Consider the following 22,025-nt stretch of genomic DNA (forward strand, 5'->3'; position numbering starts at 1 on the left):
TTCAACAGCTCATCAATATATCGAAAATCTACGCAAGCACCTTCAGCATGCTTTTGACCAGAAAAATCTGGAGAAAGCAGCAGTAAGCGCCAAAACCTACTATGATCTGAGGACAACTCAAAGGGAGTACCACATTTCCAATCAGGTTTATCTCTATAACTTTGCCTGGGATCAAATGAAGGAAAGGAAGTTTTTGCCTTCTTGGAAAGGACCAGGTCGTCATTGACAAATTGTCAACTGTGGTCTACAAGATCAAAATTCCTAAGGGGAGTGAGTTTATAGAGAAATGGGTGCATATTAATCACTTACGTGTTTGTCATCCTAGGTCACAACTTTACGAGATAGAAGGAATAACGGATGATTAAGAGTAAAGCGATATCAAGGTTCCAGCTAACGATGGAAACCCAGGATTGGTATAGTACAGGGATGGGCAAACTGTGGTTCTCCAGCTGGTGTAAAACTACAAATCCCATCATGCCCTGCTGTAGGCAGACTGGACATACTGGGAGTTGTAGTTTTGCAACAGCTGGAGAGCCGCAGTTTGCCCATCCCTGTTCTAGTATGAACATACAAATGTACTAACCTATCCTCATGTATTTTCCTCTGTAACTAATTATCTCTCGACTCACGTCTGAATCGGGAACTTGCTCTGTTCAAGAAAAGAAACTGCCAAATCAAAGATGTATGGTAGTATAAACTCTTTTCTTGTAGGTTTGATAAAAAGTGGAAGATGTATGTGCTTATTTTTGTCATACAATATATTATAGGCGCAAGATGGCATCAATGATTATTGCCATTATCTACGCTGCCCTAATCTCAGGGAAGGCGTTCCATGCTGAGCCAATCGATATGCCAGGCCCTTAATCTAGGATCATGCTGCAAAATACCACGGAATTCATCTTGACAAATAAGAGGATTCCATCCCAGAAGATCTACGTCAGCTTGTATCCACACATCTCCGTTAAATGACAGTTCAACATTTCCAGGATTCAGTCAGCAGAGATACAGATGTGGTATCAAATGCACGTCAGCTATTCCCAAGAACAGATTACACAGTTCCTGGAACAGACAAGAAAAACCCTGATCAGGGATCAGATTTCCACAAGTCAACGCCCAAAGCAATTTATTTCTGCGATTGCAGCCGCCCTAATCCTTGGCATAATAGGCACTGTCGTTGCCACCGATGTATCAGCTGCTAATTCCATCTCTATTAAGACATTGGAACTTGAGATCTGTTTGCTAAAAAGAAACCTAATGGACATTCATGCAGATGGAAAATCAAAAGTGACACTTAAAAGGACTTATATTACATTGTAGAGAATACTGTTACCACCAACTTACATTCAAAGTTCTTGACTAACTCAATAAAGCTTCATGAGAGTAACAAACAGTTTAAATAAGAACTAATTATGCAAAGTTTTTGGGACATTCCAACTTATTGCAATTGGATTATATTGTAATGGAGTATTCTAGGTATTTAAGTTCTAATTACCCACATGCTAATAGTAAAGAGACCACCAAAAGGGGGGAAAAAAAAACAAAAATTGATTTTCAGAGGAAAATCTGTTGGGAATCTTTGTATTCCCTAGTCTGATATCAAGCTGATCATTTATCAAGTTTATTGCAATACTACCTAAATTTCACCATCTAGTGGCATATTTTGGGTATTACATTTCATTGTATTGTCTTTGCATTATTATTGGCTATATTTATTGTATATAAATTACTGTACAATAAATCATTTATATTTTTGCATAGACACTGGTACCGTATTTTTTACCAATTGCACAAAATTAGGTTCTCGATCATTTAAAAAAAAAAAAAAAAAGGTTTATATGTCCCCCTTGGATCAAAGGTCTTAATGATAATTTTTTCCCCTCTGATCTTTTCTTTGATATAAGGCAATTGCTTTATATACCAGACAACAACCACTGATTCAATTACTGCATTTTACTAAATGTATTGTTACATTGCAAGAAAGGCTGCATTGTGCCATTCATCTTTTAGAGTAAAAAAAAAAAAAAAAAAAAGCAACAGAATTGCTGCTTTATGGGGAATGCAAGTATTTAGTTAAAGGGGTTATCCCATCATAATGATCACTGTTAAATCTGTTAATGATTTGACAGTGATCATTTTTGTAAATATACTTGATTGATTAACAAATTCCCACCGTTTAGGATAAAATTCATCCCCACTTACCTTATTGTTGTGACTCAGTCTCCCCTGGTTACGACCACCGCTCTTCTCCAAAATCCTGATGGCCGCGCTTGCACAGAAGACTCCTTTTTTCCCGGACGGGCCGCTTGCTGTCCTGAACGCGCATGCGCGGCGGTGACTTCTTCCCGGCCAGAATAGTACAGAGCTGCAGACGCCGGCTCTGTACTGTACTGGCCAGAAATAAGTCACCATGGCACATGCGCGGCAGCGTGCACATTCAGTCCAGCGTGCGGCACGGCCGGGAGAAGACTACAATCAAGATGAAGCCCACCCCCAGCCAGAATCCAGGAAGTGAACGCGTGGTGGCAGCAGGTAAGTATAAAAAGGCAACGTGGGATAACCCCTTTAAAGGGAATCTGTTACCAGTTTTACGATGTCCTCACTAAGGCAGCATAAACTAGGGACAACAGCTAACAACTAGAAAAACTCTGGACCCTAACTCTTTAACACACAATCACATACATGTGGAGGATTAGTGGTAAGGGTATGTATGAAGTGAGCTCACGCCATACATGGTGGATGCTGGCTATATATTACATTTAACACCAAACGGCAGTGACAGGGTTAGGACATGACTATCTCATGTCTATGATCCAGATCGGTTGCCATGACAGCCTGGGCCATTGTGAAGGTTCCCAGGCCTGTTATGGTTAACTGCCTGAAAGTTGTGTCCGAGGCACAGCTTCTCAGGCAGGCTAAGAGAATCCCTTAGACTGTAATAGTATTCTATTGCAGTCTATTGGACAAACAATCAGAAGATTGCATGTTTAAGTCCCCAAAGGGTACTAAAAGTCAGTGTAAAACTTATATATAAAATTGGAAAAGGGGTGTATATAAAATAAAGAAAATAAAAAACCCCCAAAACCCCTGGACTATTTAAATATTTTTCCTGTGTAGTGAACATCGTAACAAAAACACTATTCAATTTTGGTCACCTTGTCCCCCCACAAAAAAAAAAAAAAAAAAAAAAAGTGTGAGTCATACCCTAAAATGGTACCAATAAAAACTACAGTTCTCCCCACAAAAAAACAAGTCCTCATAGAGCTTTGTAGATGCAATTTTTTTTTTTAAGGTTTTTATTTTTGTTTTTAGAAGTAGTAAAACAAAGTATACAAAGTTTGCTTCTCGTAATCGTACTGACCTGCAGAATAAGGACATGTCATTTTTAGTGTACAGTAAATACTGTACTATAAAACACCATTGTATTTTTTTCCCAATTTTATCCGACAGATTTTTTTCCCCGGCGTTTTCCAATACAAGATAAATGGTGGTGCTGCTGCTTTCAATAGGGAAAAAACTGTCAGTGAGGAGAAAACTTGGAGCTCATGAATATGAGGACTCAATGGCATGTGCTGAAGCGGTTAGGGTTTAAAAATTAGGGCAGCATAAAAGTGGCGACAGATTCCCTTTACACAGACATGTTAGGAAAGCCGACAACAAATGGCCCATTTCTGCTTGCTATATAAATGGGCCAAATCTGTGAGGTCTCGGATGGAGGACTGAAGGCCTCTTTCTGCACACACACACACTGAGTGCATACAAGTTAAGTAAAGAAAGACAACCCAAACAAGCAGCATATTTATTTATTTGGTGTTTCCATAGATCATGTCCATCTTAAAAATATATATATTTGTCGGACATAGTATTTTGTAGTAGGCATTTTGTTACTCTGAAAGTTTATTTCTAAACAGATTCGATATGAAGGTACAGACACCTGCATACATTGGGTACACTTAAAGACCAGGGTGTCCAGTTAGTCTAGAAAGGAGCCAAGAAAAGCATCGCACTATTATTAGATGAAAACACAATCAAAGATTCTTATGATCAGACTTCTTAACCAACAGATTACATGTACTGTACACACAATATCCAGCTGATAGCCAAGTATTGAGATTAACACCTCTAATATTACACACATCATTGAGAAGGTCAAAACGCTGTACATTATTATTCATATGTTCACCCTAATAAAAACTGAAATCCATTAAGTCTTTGGGGAAAGGGGGTAAAGGGCTCTAAATCAAAAGGTTTCCATGTTGAAAAATTATTTATCAAAACCCAGTTCCAATCACAGTTGTAACCATTTCTGTGGACACTGAAATTGCACTTGGACAATTACTGTCACAGTCCTTAGTCTACTGTTGTCATTCCAGTGAGGGCCTGCACTTCACAGTTTGTCATCGGGTCCCTTTTTGCGGGAGTGTTTATATTTATCCACATATGCCTTTATCAGATTTGCCACTTTTGCCGAATCTACTTCTCCACTTTTACTATGACAAACCTAGAGAAAAAACAAAAAGAAATCTAGCGTTTAATAAAAGCACATTAACTCCTAACTGAAGTGTTATTGTATTGGTTGTTTAATGGGACAAACATGAGTATTTATTTCAGAAGAGGACTTGCAATGCATCAGGTTAAATACCTGCACTAACTGTGGCTCTTGCTGAATATCTGATAGGTGAGGATGTTCTCTATTGTACTTTATGGGAATTGTTAAGCACTCAACTGTTTGTGTTCTCCCGTAATAGTCCACAAAAGGGGGGCGCTCACCTGTTAGACATTTATAGCATATACTTTTCATATACCATAATTATTTTGGATGGGAACACTGCTTTGGGCAAAGAGAAAAAGGTGCTTCTAAATCTAGTCCAGGGTTCAGCAACCTCTAGCACTCCAGCTGTGGTAAAACTACAACTCCCAATATGCTCCATTCACTTCTATAGGTGTTCTGACAAAAGCCAAGCAAGTGAGCATGCTGGGAGACGTAGTTTTACCAAAGCTGGAGTGCTGGAGGTTGCTGCTGATCCTTGATGTAGTCTATTGTAGATGCATGCATCCTCTTCAATGGTCTAATGCCAAGCCAATGATGAGCGCTGCTCGTTGGTTTTCAAGTCGATCATTGCTTATTTAAAGGGTCTTTCAATAGCCAGATACAAAGTGAATAGGGGACCAATGATCATTAATACGATAGTCATCTCCAATTCACTTAAAATATTGTGAATACCACGTTTGTTGTGTGATAAGTGGCACATTTACACGGGCTGTTTATCAGGAATGAGCAGTCACACCCTAGTCCTCAGCCTAAGGGCCCTTATACATGGGCCATGTTCAAACTGCGGATTGTGACAATGTAAAAAAAATAAAAATACAAATCCACCAGTTTTGGCTGCAGTTTGGCAAACATTCACAGCATGAACATAGCCTACAAATGTAAGCAGATACTTGATGTCATCTTACCTTGTCCACAGCCTTCTTAACTATCTCTTTATATTCATCCTTCGTGATATCTTTATTTTGATAGTATGGTCTTATAGCAACCTTAACTTCATGCGCTGCTCTCTCTTGAATTTGAATTTTCTGCCATTAAAAAGAGAAGTCATTAAAAGACCAATCTTATTTGGTAAAAGCATTCTGACCAGTAACATTTTATCATGGACATATTATGCATATTCACCAGCCTTTTACTTGCTAAGTTACAAATCTACAATCTAGTCCTGGGGCTCTGCAGCATGTATTCGTATGCACACCTTAATGGGAACCTGTCACATTGACCATGGTGTCTAGTCTGCAGAGCAGGAGGAGCCGAGAAGATTGATACATTTTTTAGGCAAAGAGATTCAGTAGAACTTGTATGTTATTCATTTACATCCTTGCCATTTCCACACTGAGCAGTCCAGTAGGTGGTCCTAATGATTACCTGTCATTCACTAAGTAGGACCACCTACTGGACTCCCGAGCATGGAAAAAGCAGGGATTTCAATCAAGGTACAAGTTATACTGAATATTTCCCCCCCTGAAAATGCTCTCTCTCAATCTGCTCAACAGCATACATATCATTTGTATGGTGACAGGTGGTCTTTAATCTGAATAATGACAACTTATCTCCACAAGAGTGCAAGGGGAGCACTAGCCAAGGTATTGCCAGCAGCGGTCTAAAAATCGTCCACTGCACAAGAAACAGAAAAGCCAAATACATCTTTTTCTTCAGAAACCCTGGTTTCATTTGAACACAACGCCAGCATTGTATTGGTAGGTAAAGAATGTTAAATTAGTTCATGCTTTGCATGCACCAAAGTAAGTAACCTTCTTAATCGTACATCTAATGCAAAAGAGAGGAAGAGGGGAAAAAGCTAAACGCTATGTTTGACACAAGGCTTCAGACATCACACAGCTATGGTTACCTTTTCCTTTTTGGAGCTATCTGCACTGGCTTCCACTGTTACACTTTCCTTTCGAGGTGCAGATTTAACAAAAGTATGGGAATTTCTGCTGTAAGTGGATGTTGCCATACTGCCAGAATGTGGTGCCTGTACAACCCCAACTGTTCCATGGACTGCTGCTGGAGCAGGCAAGAGTGGCGCATTTACATTATTATTTGCGTAAGTAGCACCAGGATTACCCTGTTTAAAAGTTAACACAATGTCAATGTTAGACATCAGAAACAATATAATGACAAATCTCAAGCTATGAAAATATTAAAGTGGCTTTCCCCACTGCGAATGGACTGTTTGAAGCTGCCAAATGAGGGCTTCTGCCCATTCCTGAAACCCTCTATGCTCAAGAAGTTTTGATAGGTGAATAGTTATTATGTAACTTTTATTCATAAAAGGGATTTGGTGGGATTGTCCTCAAAGATATATGATTGTTGTAAGAAGAAACTGTAGACCTCAGCAAGATCTGCTGACAAACTACAATTTGTGACCAGAGTAAGGTAGCCATGCATTATCCAATATGACTGCTACTGGAGAGGATGCAGCCAAAAACCTCCATCCAACCAGGATCACACACACAAAACACAGAGACCTGCCAGCGCTTTCTGAATCTTTTTCTGATCCTGCACACAGCATCCAATTCCAAGAATTATACTTAAAAGTGAAGAAAGTATTTCTTACATTGAAGCTTTAGCTTTTATTATCAGCATTAATAAAAGTTAACAAAAAGTAAAAACTGAGCATCTCTGGAATGTATAGTTATGGTTTTTGGCAAGGAACACATTTTGCTAGCTGAAAATACTAAAGACTATAAATTGCAGGAACCAAAACCATGCAAGTAAAATTGGACTCCAATTATTATTTTTTACAATGGTCACAAAAATAAAGCTGGACTCAAAAGAAAAACCCTCTATAATTTAAGGCCTGTATTACACCAACAGATTACGTGACAGATTTTCTGACCAATCATTGGTCAGATGGCCAATTACACACACACAGATCTTTTGTTATACGCACCAACTATTGGTCTGATTGGACAGAAATTGGTCAGAATCTGTCAGTGTAATACAGACCCAAGTCAGTTTCAAGGTTGCCATAAGGAACAGCAAAACTTGAATGGCAGCTCTGATTATGCCGCAAACTAGGAAATAATCATACAATATCTTGGTATTTCTAGCATCCTTACCAGTGCGTTTTACAGAAGACAGATAGACAAAGTGTGTTCTACTAACTGAAAGGCAAATTAGAAAGGAATTAACCCATTTCCCCGTTTCCATAGCGAGACTGGACTAAGGGCCAGTCCTACGGAAACAGCCAAGTGGGCCAGTGCTCTGCTGTTTCAATATCTACCATTGAAGTAAAAAGGGAGCTATGCAAACCGCTTAGCAGAACAAGCTACTCTGCGTCTAACTCCTGAAGATATGGGATAACCCGTTTAATATTAAGAGGAATGTTACTTTACACATGACCAACGATGCCTGTACTCATGTGGAGTAGTAAACCAGTGTCGGGATCCCGCCCCGTATATATATGATAAAACAAACTCCAGCAAGCATTGGTATTCTTAGTATTTATTGTAATGCGGCAAAGTAACACTTTGTGTGACGTTTCGGCAGAATAGCCTTTTTCAAACAAAAGCCGCTCTGGAGGAGGGAGCCAGTCAGTGCTGCGCTGAGGAAATGTATAGCGTGCAAATGCATGCGATGGGTAGGAGCGCATGCATTTGCACGCTATACATTTCCTCAGCGCAGCACTGACTGGCTCCCTCCTCCAGAGTGGCTTTTGTTTGAAAAAGGCTATTCTGCCGAAACGTCACACAAAGTGTTACTTTGCCGCATTACAATAAATACTAAGAATACCAACGCAATTTTTGCTGAAGTTTGTTTTATCATGTACTCATGTGGATACATGAAGCCTTCAGAATTTTCTCCATTTCTGCATAAATTTGACCAAAAGCTACATCAGGATTTCCTACAAGTCCTAAAAGTAGATAACTATAACCAAATCAAATAAAGAAGCCAAAAATATAAGACTTGGTCATTTATTTATTGAGGAAAATGATCCAATATCACATGACAGATTAGCAGATAACTGGAATTCAGTCAGGCATTTCCATTCAATAGGATGGCACTCCGATGTGAGTGGGGCGACGCACTTTATTTTAAGAACGGGGATATTTTAAAAACAAATAGGTACCCGTAGAATAATTACCTGGAATGTGAGGGGGGGCTATACCAACCTGCTAAACGCAATGTCGTCTTTTATGCCTTGCAAACGTATCAACCGGCAATTCTGTGCCCCTCAGAAACTCATCTCACTTCTTAGAGAACACATCTTATTAAGGCTTGGGTGGCACAGAAGTTTCATTCCTCCTACTCCACACAATTGAGAGGGGTGAGCGTGTTGGTGCATAGAAATGTTCCCTTTATATCGAGGGAGGTACATGTGGTTGAGGAGGGTCGCTTTATATGTATGTATTAACTGTTCTGTGTTTCATTACCAAATGATACTAGTGGCCGTTTATATACCTCCCCCCATATTCCTGTGAAGTTCTCAAAAAAGTATTATCGTTCACTTCCAAATTTCCAGATCTGCCAGTTCTCATAATTGGCGATTTTAACATGTTCTTGGACAAATCCCTAGATAAATTCCAATCTGATAGTGGGGCCTCTGGCCCTTCTCTATCCTCATTAGCCAAGACGCTCGCTGAAATAGACTTGTATGATTTGTGGAGGTCCAGAAATCCTGGTGTGAAGCAATACTCCTGCTACTCGTCATCACATAGTTCTCTTTCTAGGATAGATCTCGCTGTGGGATCTAAGGGAGTGTTAGATAAGGGTCCAGGATATTAGGTACTTACCCCGTAGTATTTCTGACTACTCCCCGTTAGTAGTACTGGATTTAGGGAGAGAGCTATTGGGTCCAAGACAACCATGGCGACTAAACCATTTTTGGATCCAGTTAGTTGATACTGGTACTGTGATATCTGCTGCTCTGACTGACTTTTTCCAATAATGAAGGTTCAGCTAGTCACTCCATTATCTGGGATACAATGAAAGCTTATATTAAAGGGATATACATTAAACTGATTAGTTTCTATAAAACTAAAAGCAGGGCACTTACGACAGAACTACTGGATAGAGTTCAGACTACGGAAGCTAAATACATCCTACCCCTCCCTAGAAGGAACGCAGAATCTACTGAAGGAACATTTGATTAGTAGAGCTGGAGACAAGCAATATTTTAAGACTCAACATTATTTAATGGAAGGGGAATGTACGGGTCACCTACTCACTACTATAATTAAAACCCAAATCGGGCCCCTCTTGTGTATTGGGAATCACTAATAAAATGGGCGTACAGGTATCGGGAGATGATAACATAATGAACATATTCCATGAGCACTATGCAGATGTCTATAAGTCCAGACTAGGGATTGACTGTAGTGAGAGCAATACCTGCATAATATCCAGATGCCCAGTCTGTCTGATGATCAGAGGTTATTACTTAATGGGGACATTCAATTGGAAGAGATGGTATTGGCGGTGGTCGCTTCCTAACGGAAAAGCACCTGGGGGAGATGGCTTACCTGGGGAATTCTACAAAAAACTAAGTTTTGCTCCCGCATCTCCTACAGGTGTTTAATGAATCTTATAGGACAGGTATTTTACCTAGCGCTATGAAAGAAGCATTGGTGGTGGTGATCCCTAAACCAGATAAGGATCCCAATATGGTAGATTCATATAGACCCATCTCACTCTTGACAGTAGATATAAAAGTGTTGGCCAAGGTACTTGCTAATAGGCTCCTGAATGTTATCTCCCACATTATACATGAAGATCAGTGCGGGTTTATGCCAGGAAAATCCACGTCATTAAACCTTAGGCGTCTGTTCCTCAATATTCAGATAAGGGGAACAGAATGGGATGTGGGATGCCCTGCAGTGGTCTCTTTAGACGCTGCAAAGGCCTTTGATAGTGTTGACTGGGAATACTTATGGGCGGTTATGGCAAAAACTAGGATTCGGCCCTGGATACATTAACTGGGTAATATTGCTCTATAGTCAACCGAGAGCTAGGCTGCGAATAAATGGTAAGCTATCCCCAATGATTAAACTGGAGAGGCACCAGGAAGGGATGCCCTTTGTCACCCCTCCTGTTTGCCATTGCTATTGAGCCCCTGGCTTGTATTTTGCATTCTACGCCACTGATTCGAGGTCTGGAGAGGGAGACTGGAGGAAAGAGTCTCGCTATATGCGGATGATATGTTATTATATGTGGGTGATCTGACATCATCAATAGATCCTGTTATATCGTTAATCTCAGACTTTGGAAAACAGCCTGGTTTATTAATCAATTGGAATAAGTCAGTCATTCTTCTGCTGTCCCCTCTTCCGGAATCTCTTTGCTTAGAAACCTGAAAGTGGTCTCCTCCTTTAAATATCTTGGAGTCACTATTTCAGTACAGCCCCGAGCTTATATAGCAAATAACCTACTACCACTAATGGATAGATTTAAACAGAAAGCCATCACCTGGCATAAGCTTCTATTGTGAATGATAGGTAGAGGTAATCTTCTTAAGATGATGTGGATGCCACAATTGCTCTACATACTGCATAACTGACCAATATGGATTCCCATGCATTTTTATTATAAGTTGCAGAGAATATTTAGTTCCTTGTTATGGAAAAATAAAAATAGTAGAATCCGATATGAAACATTACAGTGTGGTAAAGAAGAGGGGGACTGGCATTACCCAACCCCTTTATATATTTCTTAGCAGCTCAGTTTCTACACCTTAAGGGCTGGGGGTTCCTGAGAGAGATGGGAAGGTGGACAATTGGTGAAGTGGGCATCTGGGGTCTGCCAGCCTATTTCGATTATGGAGAAAGATTTACCCAACTCTTTTAAACCCTTTCCAGTAGTAGGATTAATGAGGAAGGTCCGGGGAAAGGTTAGGGAAATTCTGGGTGTTCGGGAACTATTGGACCCGTCTCCTGTTTGGAATAACCCTCATTTAATAGAATTGTCCAAACTGCAGGGATTTTCTAATTGGGAACGTAAAGGACTATGGAATTTAGGGCAACTATATTCACAAGGTATCCTAAATTTGCACTGAATATGGCCTAGTGTCTACCCATTTCTATGAATACCTTCAATTAAGGCACGCTATCAGTTCGCAGGATAAAGTGCACCCCCTACAATTTGTATAATCTCATGCTTAAAAAACTGATAGAACCAGGTCCTGTAAAAGGAGCTATTTCGGATGCTTATAATACTTTGCTATATGAGCAGCTGAAAAAAAAAACGCTTAAAGTTAAGTTTAAGCGGGAGAGGGATGTGGGCCCCATCTCAGACAGCCAATGGGAAGAAGTCCTGCACAGATTCCTACTCTAACCTCTAGCGAAGCGGCTAGACTGTCAACCCTATATGATACACAGGGTATATAGAACTCCAATCTTCTTATGGAAGGTGAGATCTAGATCTGACTCCAAGTGTCCGAAATGTGGGGAAGAAGGGGCTGAATTGCTCCATATGATCTGGAATTGCAGTGCACTACAGAGCTATTCGACAGATAATCATTTTATTAAACAATTTAAAGCGCTAATTAAAAACTGGATCCTAGGTTTTGCCTGCTTGGTATGTTAGATTCTGATAACTTGCTACCAAATGTTACAATTGGAATCAACAGAATCTTATATCAGGCAAGCAAAACCCTAGCTGCTAAATGGATATAGCTGCTTCCCCCAAGCATATCGGAATTAATTTCCAGAATAAATACAGTCATAAGATTGGAAAGAGTATACAGGAAGCGTAATTGCATGTCGAAATTTTATACCGTTTGGGGCCCCTGGATTGACAGATCGGGAGTTTGTAGTACATGGCTATCTAGTCTGAGGATCTTCTCGTGCTAGCCCGGGAGGGGAGAGATGGGGCTGATTGTGTTTAAAGAGGACCTTTCATCAGAATTAAACTTGTAAAGTAACTATGCAGGCATGTAGAGCGGTGCCCAGGGACCCCCCTGCACTTACTGGTATACCTGGGCGCCGCTCCGTTCTCCCGTAATTGTCTCCGGTATCTTTACAGTTAGGCTCCACCCAGGGGAACATGCCGTCGGCTCATTCTCCAATGCTGCAGCGCTGGCCAATCACAGCGCTCAGCTCATAGCCTGAGAGAGAGCTGAGCACTGTGATTGGCCAGCGCTGCAGCATGGGAGAAGGAGGCGCTGGCAGGTTCCCCTGGGTGGAGCCTAACTGTAAAGATACCGGAGGCAATTACCGGAGAACGGAGCGGCGCCCAGGTATACCAGTAAGTGCAGGGGGGTCCCTGGGCGCCGATCTACATGCCTGCATAGTTACTTTACAAGTTTAATTCTGATGAAAGGTCCTCTTTAAGCTTAGTGTGCTGAAGCTTTATAGTGCAAAAGATGGTCTGTTTCTAAAACAAATAAGTCTTACACATGTTTATGCTCATCTACTCACAACAAGGTCTCACAGTGGGTGGGGTGAGGGGAGTTTGGTTGTTGGGATCTTTATGCTAAGGATCCTGTTTATGGACTATCCTGTTTTGTGCAATGAGTATTTTTTCACTGTGTTGAACATAATATAGGACAATAATTTTGTAAAATTATATTGTTTATTTTTACAAAATAAAAATTTCTGATTTAAGAACAGATTTATCAAAGTCTGATCTTCACAATGCAGGTTTGTGGAAGTGTATCACGGCATGAACAAAAAAGATTTGAGGACTTGGGAAGAGTTGTTGATGCTCATCAGGGTGGAGAAGGCTATAAAACCACGTCTAAAAAGAGTTTTGACTCCAACTATCCACACTCAGTGTACAAATAGAGGAAATGCAAGACCATTTTTACCTTGCTCAGGAGTGGTTGAGCAATAAAGATCACAACAAGAGCAAGGCTTGTAATAGTCCACAATGTTTCAAATAGGGATGAGCGAATTTCATATTTTGAAATTCCTTTTCGGTTCAGGTAGTGGTATAATGTGAATTGCATTATGGATTCAATTGCCACGGACCATAACGGAATGCCTTTAGAGTCATTCCTTTATTCATTCCGTCATAATAGAAGTCTATGGGCTGCATAACGGATCCGAACTGTTTCTGTTATGCTGGAGTCCCTAGTCACAAACACATGGTAATGTTCATGAGTTCACCATCAGAGAAAGAACACTAAGGCTATTGGAACAATGTTTTGTGCAGACCAAAATAGGACGTTTTGGTTTAAATGACAAGTGTTAGGTTTGGAGAAAAGAAAACGCTGCATTCCAACATAAAAACCTCATCTTCTCTACAAAACACAGTGGTGGTAGTATCATGGTTTGTTTTGCAGCATCTGGGTCAGGACGGTCTGCAATCATTGATGGAACAATGAATTCTGAATTATACCAGCAAATTCCAAAGGGAAAATGTCAGGGTACCTGCTAGTGAGCTGAATCTGAAGAAAATGTGGGTCAAGTAGCAAGACAACAACCATAATCACACAAGTCATTCTACCAAAAAATAGTTAAAGAAAAAAAGTTAAAATTTTGGAAAGGCCAAATCAAAGCCCTTACCATAATCCAATAGAAAAATGTTGTGGACTTTCTATTGAGTTCGTCTACAGTCTCGTGCTCAGCAGTGAGGAGAAGCTGCGCTCGGCTGGGCGCTTCTGACCCCTCGTTCTATCGATCTGTGGGGGTCTTGGAGCTGGGATCCCCGCCAATCAACACTTCTGATATGTCCCTATGACATATCTAAAATTAAAAAAAAAGTGTAGTGACTGTTGAAGCACGCAGTTTATGGGAGGAGACTCACTAACACAGAGTTAAAGGGGTATTCCACTTGTAGAAAGTTATCCTCTATCCCCTATCGGTGGGGGTCCCAGCTCGTCTATCTCCCTGGGGTACAGGGAAGGCCCCAGTGGTAGAACACCCATTGCTCTAATAGTTGTCTCCTATTCTGTGGATAGGGATAACTTTCTAAAACCGGAATACCCCCCTTAAACCCTTAGGATACCGGAGGTTTTTCATTTTTTAGTTTTAATTTTTCTTCACCATCTTCCTTGAGCCATAACTTTATTTTTCTGTTAACAAAACAGTCTGAGGGCTTATTTTTCACGGGACAAGTTGTGTTTTCTAATGCCACAATTTAATATGGCATATAAAAGTAGTGGGGAAAAAAAAAATCCAAATTGGGTGGATTCGAAAAACAAAACAATTCCTCCATAGTTTTACAGGTTTTGTCCCTACAGCATTCCCTTTGCGTCAAAACTGATCCATGCCTTTCATTCTCTGGATCAGTACGATTACATCGATACCACATATGTATACGTTTTGTCTAAATAGTGTAAAAATAAATTAACTTTGAAGAAAAATAAATAAAATAAAAATACAAAAAAAATTTACATCACCATATCGGCAATGCGATCGGCATTACTGCTGTCACAGATGACACTAAGCTGTGTAGAACTGTACGGTCTATGGAAGATGTCCACAAACTACAAGCTGACTTGAACACTGAGTGATTGAACCTCATTTGCCAAGTTGATGCCCAATGTGGACAAATGTAAAGTTATGCATATTGGTAGTAATAATCTCTGTGCTACATATGTCCTAGGTGATGTAGCACTGGGAGAGTCACTTAGAGATTGATTTGGGTGTCCTTGTGGATGGTAGATTAAATTATAAAAAGTAAAAGGTTCCGAGGGCTGCACTCACCTGAGCAGTCTTGAGATGGAAGCATGGACTGTGCTTGGAAAAGGCACCAAGTTTAGAACTGTATGAAAATAAGACGGGATGTCCAGCTTCCAAAAAAAGACATAGTTCTTTATTCCAATAGCACACAGAATAAAAAATCCAACATGGCAAGCAAGTCTACGCGTTTCGGATACTCTAATACAGATCCTTAATAATGACAAACAATGAGTATACAATGTCAATCAGCTGCTTCTAAGGCCACCAGGATATTGTCATGCATTAAACGAGGCATGGACTCGCGGGGCAGGGATGTAATACTACCACTTTACAAAGCGTTGGTGCGGCCTCATCTGGAATATGCAGTTCTGGGCACCAGTACATAGAAAGGATGCACTGCAGCTGGAAAAAGTACAGAGAAGAGCGACTAAAATGATAAGGGGCATGGAGGGTCTTAGTTATGAAGAAAGATTAAAATAATTGAATTTAGTCTTGAGAAGAGGTGTCTAAGGGGGGGGGGGGCATGATTAACCTATACAAATATATAAATGGGTCATACAAAAAAATATGGTGAAAAACGGTTCCATGTAAAATGCCCTCAAAAGTCAAGGGGGCACTGCCTCCGATTAGAAAAGTTCAGTCTCCGAAAGCGTCAAAGCTTCTTTACTGTGAGAACTGTGACTCTGTGGAATAGACTTCCTCAGGACGTGGTCACATCAGTGGACAGTTTCAAAAAGGGTTTAGACAAATTCCTAAAAAGTAAAAAATATAAATGCTTATGAAAACGTGTAGAAATCCAAGTCTCACTTTCTTCTGGGATTCACATCCCCACCTATCTCTTGGTTAAATTTGATGGACGTTTGTCTTTTTTTCAACCGTATTAACTATGTAACTATGGTCATTAGTCGTAGGTCTCTGCTGTTTTGTTTGAAGCAGCGGTGACCTGTCTGCCATGGCGCCCGCTGCACGCTAATGCCATGTTTGCCCATCGCTCAGGCGCTGTACATAGACAGCGCTAGTAGCGGCAGGGTTAAAACTGCTTTGTTATTGTTGCACAAGGGGATAACACCAGACACAAAGAAAAGATAGATTCATATACTTTTGCCACTCAGACATGCGATATTGGATCATTTTCCTCGATAAATGCCCAAGCCCAATATTTTTGATTCATTTGGTTTGCTTTATCTACTTTTAGGACTTCTGTGAAAATCTAGTGTAGTTCAAATTTATGCAGAAATAAAAATAAAAAAATTCTAAAGGGTTCACAAACTTTCAAGCACCACTGAATAGTGTATGCCAGCACTGTAAACATTTGATAAACTGACAGTTTATATGCCAGCATGGCTCAATACTGAGCAAAGAAAATGTCAAACAGCCTTGTGTATAAAAGGAGTAGCACATTAAACAGATGAGCTCATGAAATACAATAAAAACATAAAAAAGGTACCTGCAGTGGTTTTCCGTCTTGCTGTGGAGCAATGTAACTGATCTGCTGGGATGGAGGAGGTGGTGGTGGTGGTGGAGGTAATCCCTGAGGTACACTAGATGGTGCAGACACCTGAACCAGAGGTAGTGCTGGGTGGAGATGAATTGGAAGTGGCGGGGGGAGAGTAAATGGATTGTGTTGGATGTTCACCATGGGGGGAGGAGGAGGAGGATGGACACTCATCGGATAGGGAAACATATTCATTGGTTGAGGAGGTGCAGCAATTGGCTGTGGTACAATATTCATTTGAGTTTGCACCACATTTACAGGGACCGGCGTACTTTCATTTTGCTGGCTTGCTTGATCTTTACTTGCTTGATCTGTTTACAGGAGAACATGAATTAAACTAAAAAAAAGCATTTCTATAGGAGTTCAAATATCACATTTGTTCTGAGCTGAACATACTCTTACACTAACCACATTCGTCCCCAAAAAGCACCATTATATTTAAAGGGGTTCTCAGAGATTCTGATATTGATTATTTATACTGAGGACAGGTGATCAGTATCAAATTGGTGGGGGTCCAACACTCAGGACCCCCGCCAATCAGCTGTTTGAGGAGTGCCGCCCATTGGATAGTGGCTATGCTTGGTATTGCAGCTCAGCCACATTTACTTAAATGGGTTTGAGCTGCGCCTAAGCTATGTGACCGATAAACGTGACGTCATTGGCCCAGGAAGACGTCGCAGCACAGGGAATCAGACCTCTGCCAATCTAGTCCTGAAGGCCAGAAATATCAGAACGAACAGAACAGCAGCTACCTGAAACTTGAACCTATAACTGGATTGAGTTCGCCTACGAGGATATGTTAGTGTGGGGATCAGCAACCTCCGGCACTCCAGCAGTTCTGAAGCTACAAGTCCCAGAACCCGCCTTTCACATCTGTGGTAGTTACAAGAACAGCCAAGTAAGTTTGCATGCTGGGAGTTGTTGTTCACAGCAGCTGAAGTGCCAAAGGTTGCTAATCCCTGGGCTACGGTCACACACCATGCAACGCTCTATTTAAAATAAAGATGACTACACCTAGACTTAACTATATTATACTCTGATCCAATGTAATAAAATATAAACATTAATACAATGAAATTTTCCTTATAAATCTACAGGAAATATTTCATTTAAATTGGAATGTCTTGTCCAAAAATGACATTGTTTATATCAAGTTTTATGCTAAATTATTTTTATTTGCTAAACAGAATTTTTAGGACATTGGTGACATAGAAAATTCATATCTATATTTAATGGGGAAACTTTCACCAGGATTTTTTGTATAGAGCCGAGAACATGGGTTGCTAGATGGCCGCTAGCACATCTGCAATACCCAGTCCCCATAGCTCTGTGTGCTTTGTGTAAAAAAAACCTATTTGATACATATGCAAAATAACCTGAGATTAGTCCTGTCCTTGACTCCTCTCAGGTTAAATTGCATATGTATCAAATACATTTTTTTTACACAATAAAAGCACACAGAGCTATGGGGACTGGGTATTGCGGATGTGCTAGCGGCCATCTAGCAACCCATGTTCTCAGCTCTATACACAAAATCCCAGTGACAGGTTCCCTTTAAAATATACTAGTCTTACCCCCATAGGTCTTGTCATTTGGGCTAAAAATCACTTACTTTCATATGCTAATTACCTCTCTAAGGAACCCAGGCACGCCCATTATCTTGGAGCCCAGCACCACCCCCACTGTTAATTATTCACTCCTTTCATGCGGGCTGCCGTCTTAACTCACAAGTCCGGCAATGCACAGGTAAGTCCTTACCGGTGCGCGAGCCGGTCTGAAAAAAATGCGGTCACCGGGAGCATGCAGTTCCGAGAACAGCCGCCAGTGGCCTTCATCGGGCTGTTCTCTGAACTGCCTGCTCCCGGTGACCACATTTGTTTCAGACCGGCTCCCGGCACAGGCAAGGACTTACCTGTGCATCGCCGGACTTGTGAGTTAAGATGGCAGCCCGCATTGGTGTTTGCGGGCGAACGCGGCAAACTGGCCATCACTGCTAGTCAAGGCCCACGCAGTGTCTTAGCATCAGCCTCAGCGAACAAAGCGCACATGTGGCAGCTATCTGTGCTTTTTGCTCTACCTGGAAGAGTGAAGTGCGCAGACAGCTGGCGCATGCACGCTTCGTTTGCCGAGGCCAAGACACCGCACGTGCCCTGACGAGTGGATCCAGGGTGCATATGAGAGATTATGGCTCACTAGAAAAAAAAAAAATTATAATACATCAGTGATGAGAGGAGTGAATAATTAACAGCAGGGGGAGTGCTGGGCTCCAAGATAATGGGCGCGGCTGGGCTTCAATAGCTAGAGAGGTAATTAGCATGTGAATAAAAGTGATTTTTTTGTCAAAATGACAAGACACATAGGGGTAAGACTAGTATATTTTAAACTAAATCGAGGAGACCGATGTGATGTAAAAAGCTCTGTTGCTAAAATCCAGATGACTGAATCCCATTAAAGAATTTTATTTATTTTTTTTAGCCGGAAAAGTTCTTAATGCAATTCTCTTGACAGAATCTGTGACGGAGGCCCCAAAAGGAGCAGTTATAAAAACTAACAATGGTGGGCACCACTACAATATTTGTGAAATGCATTCAAATGTTCATTAAACCAAGCTAAAAGCACACACAAAACAATTTCTATTATTGATTACATATCACAACGGTAAGTGGATATAGGCTGGCATTAGGCTTTCCCCCCAAGCAAAAAGCAGCTCTATACGACAAATATAAAAATATATACAGAGAAAGCAATCGATAAGCAGGGTCAGTTATCCAAAAATTGGCTTGGGGTTGCCTCTGCAGGTCACCATGTAGGTGTGAGAAACTCCAAGTTTATCACTGCTAAACGGCTTCCTCAGGGGTCTTTTACCATCAAGATGGTTGCATAATTTTTCTGACTGCCTTATGTATACTGTCCATCGGCAGCCCAAGACACGTCCTAGTTATTCAACACTGCTCTTGGATCAGCCAGCACTGTCAAATGAGTTGTACTGACCAATCCAAGGGCAGCAAAAAGTGTCTTGGGCTACTGATGCACAGTATAGATCAGGTAGTCTGAAAAGTGGTGTGGCCAACTAGGACAGAAGAGGAACCCAGGAATTGACAGATTTGCAGTTAAGACGACGATAAGGAGGTCACCAGGTAAGTGTATGATTCATTCGCCAGTTAAGGACTCGTACACACAAATGTGTAAAGCCCGTGCTGTGGACCGCAATGCACGGGCACCATCTGTGGAGCAGCTGCATGGGGATCGTGGACATGAATGGGTCGCGATCCCTCCGTTCCGCAAAAAGATACAGCATGAACTATCTTTTTGCAGTGCGGAGGCACGGAACGGAACCCTAGGAAGTACTCCGTAGTGCTTCTGTAGTGTTCTGTTTCGTGCTTCCTTTCCGCATCTCCGGACCCATTAAAGTGAATGGGTCCGCATCCGTGATGTGGAAAGCACACGGAACGGTGCCAGTGTATTGCGAATCCGCAAATGCAGTCTGCAATACTGCAACGGGCAGCACATGTTCGTGTGAACGAGCCCTAAGGTGAATTTTTCTCTCTTGAACTGGAGGGCTGTTTTAAACAAGAACAAGGGTCATACCTATATTACTGCCATGCACTGGATATCAAGATGATTCCCCAACATTAGGTATTTATTTGCATCATCAGTGAACACTTCATGTGATTGGTGTGGGGTTGTACACGTATCCCTCACAGCAAAAGTTGGTAAGGCCACACCTCCACCTGTGCTAGGATTTACTTATACAAATGCACATGCCACACAGTGAACAATATCTACACATAATGTCCACTTTATGTCTCTGGATTATAAGCCCTTCACATGGATTTAAGGGGGTTTTCAAGATGTTTAATATTCATGACCTATCCTCAGGACAAGTCATCAATATCTGATTAGTAGGGGGTCTGATTCCTGACAAACCCCTCTTATCAGCTGTTTGAAGAGAATGTGGTGCTGCTTGCTGAGCACCAAGCATAAATGGCTTCAAATATAAAATAAACATAGCAATAACCGTATCATAACCTGTAAATGGTCAATATTCTAAATTTGTCCTACTACAGTTTTTCACTAATTGTGGTCAATTCAGGCTACTTTCACATTAGCGTTCGGGGCTCCGGTTGAGAGTTCCGTTTGAAGGCTCTCACAAGCGGTCCCGAACGCATCCGTACTGCCCTTATGGATGCGGATCCGCTCAGAATGCATCAGTCTGGCAGCGTTCGGCCTCCGCTCCGCTCAGCAGGCGGACACCTGAACGCTGCTTGCAGCGTTCGGCTGTCCGCCTGGCCGCGCGGAGGCAAACGGATCCGTCCAGACTTACAATGCAAGTCAATAGGGACGGATCCGTTTGAAGTTGACACAATATGGCTCAATTTTCAAACGGATCCGTCCCCCATTGACTTTCAATGTAAAGTCTGGACGGATCCATTTGAGCAACTTTCACTCTTAGAATTTTTCCTAAAATATAATGCAGATGGATCCGTTCTGAACGGATCCCATTGTCTGCAATATATGAGCGGATCCGTCTGTGCAGACCCCAGACGGATCCGCTCTGAACGCAAGTGTGAAAGTAGCCTAACACTGTCCAATGTACAGCTTCTCTCATGGATATCAGGAGAATACAGCATATACAGTGCCTTGCAAAAGTGTTCACCCCCGTTGACACTTTGTATTTTGTTACATTACAGCCTTAAAGGGACACTGACAGGCCCAAAAAGTATATAAGTGTAACAGTACAGGTCATATAAAGTATTAGAATCATCTAAGTATCCCCCCTGTCCACCTTATAAATACAGTAAAAGGAAGTTTTATAACCTGCTTTCATCGTGTTCAATCTGCCCAAGGGGCGGTGCTTCATATCAACTTGCGCCCAGCCAGCCTTGCTACAACTGCTGTTTGAAGCGCCGCCCAGCTAATCAATATTCACTTCGCTGGGCGGCTACTAGTGTCCCCGGCCATCTTCAGCGCATGCGCCCGGCACCCTCACTGGCCGGGATCGCATCGCGCCTGCGCACAGTCTGATTCCCAGAGGCCGATGCAGCCTCTGCTTAATGCGCATGCGCCAGGCACAGCAGCGCTTCAGAGTAGCCGCCCAGCGAAGTGAATATTGATTAGCTGGGCGGCGCTTCAAACGGCAGTTGTGGCGAGGCTGGCTGGGCGCAAGTTGATATGAAACACCGCCCCTTGGGCAGATTGAACACGATGAAAGCAGGATAAAACTTCCTTTTACTGTATTTATAAGGTGGACAGGGGGGCTACTTAGATGATTCTAATACACTTTATATGACCTGTACTGTCATATATATATACCTAAATATGCTTTTTGGGCCTGTCAGTGTCCCTTTAAAGTCAATGTTTTGTTAATCTGAATTTTATGTAATGGATCAGAACACAATAGTCTAAGTTGGTG

At 41.5% G+C, this 22,025-nt stretch overlaps 1 protein-coding gene across 2 annotated transcripts in view; it reads right to left on the reverse strand.

Moving 5' to 3' along the window:
• Positions 1-3,782: 3,782 nt before the first annotated feature.
• The window catches only part of SCAF11 (SR-related CTD associated factor 11), a 92,880-nt gene continuing 74,637 nt past the window's right edge, over positions 3,783-22,025 (reverse strand). Inside the window, exons 12-15 of one of the 2 annotated variants that reach the window (XM_044280380.1) lie at positions 16,565-16,923; positions 6,399-6,617; positions 5,455-5,574; positions 3,783-4,498 (exon numbers count right to left, since the gene is read on the reverse strand). In XM_044280380.1, coding sequence (XP_044136315.1) covers positions 4,385-4,498; positions 5,455-5,574; positions 6,399-6,617; positions 16,565-16,923 — 812 coding nt within the window. In that variant the 3' untranslated portion in view covers positions 3,783-4,384. The remainder of the gene's footprint in view (positions 4,499-5,454; positions 5,575-6,398; positions 6,618-16,564; positions 16,924-22,025) is intronic. The other variant, XM_044280381.1, reaches the window with a different exon arrangement.

Source organism: Bufo gargarizans, chromosome 2, assembly GCF_014858855.1.
Source record: "Bufo gargarizans isolate SCDJY-AF-19 chromosome 2, ASM1485885v1, whole genome shotgun sequence".
Lineage (NCBI taxonomy): Eukaryota > Metazoa > Chordata > Amphibia > Anura > Bufonidae > Bufo > Bufo gargarizans.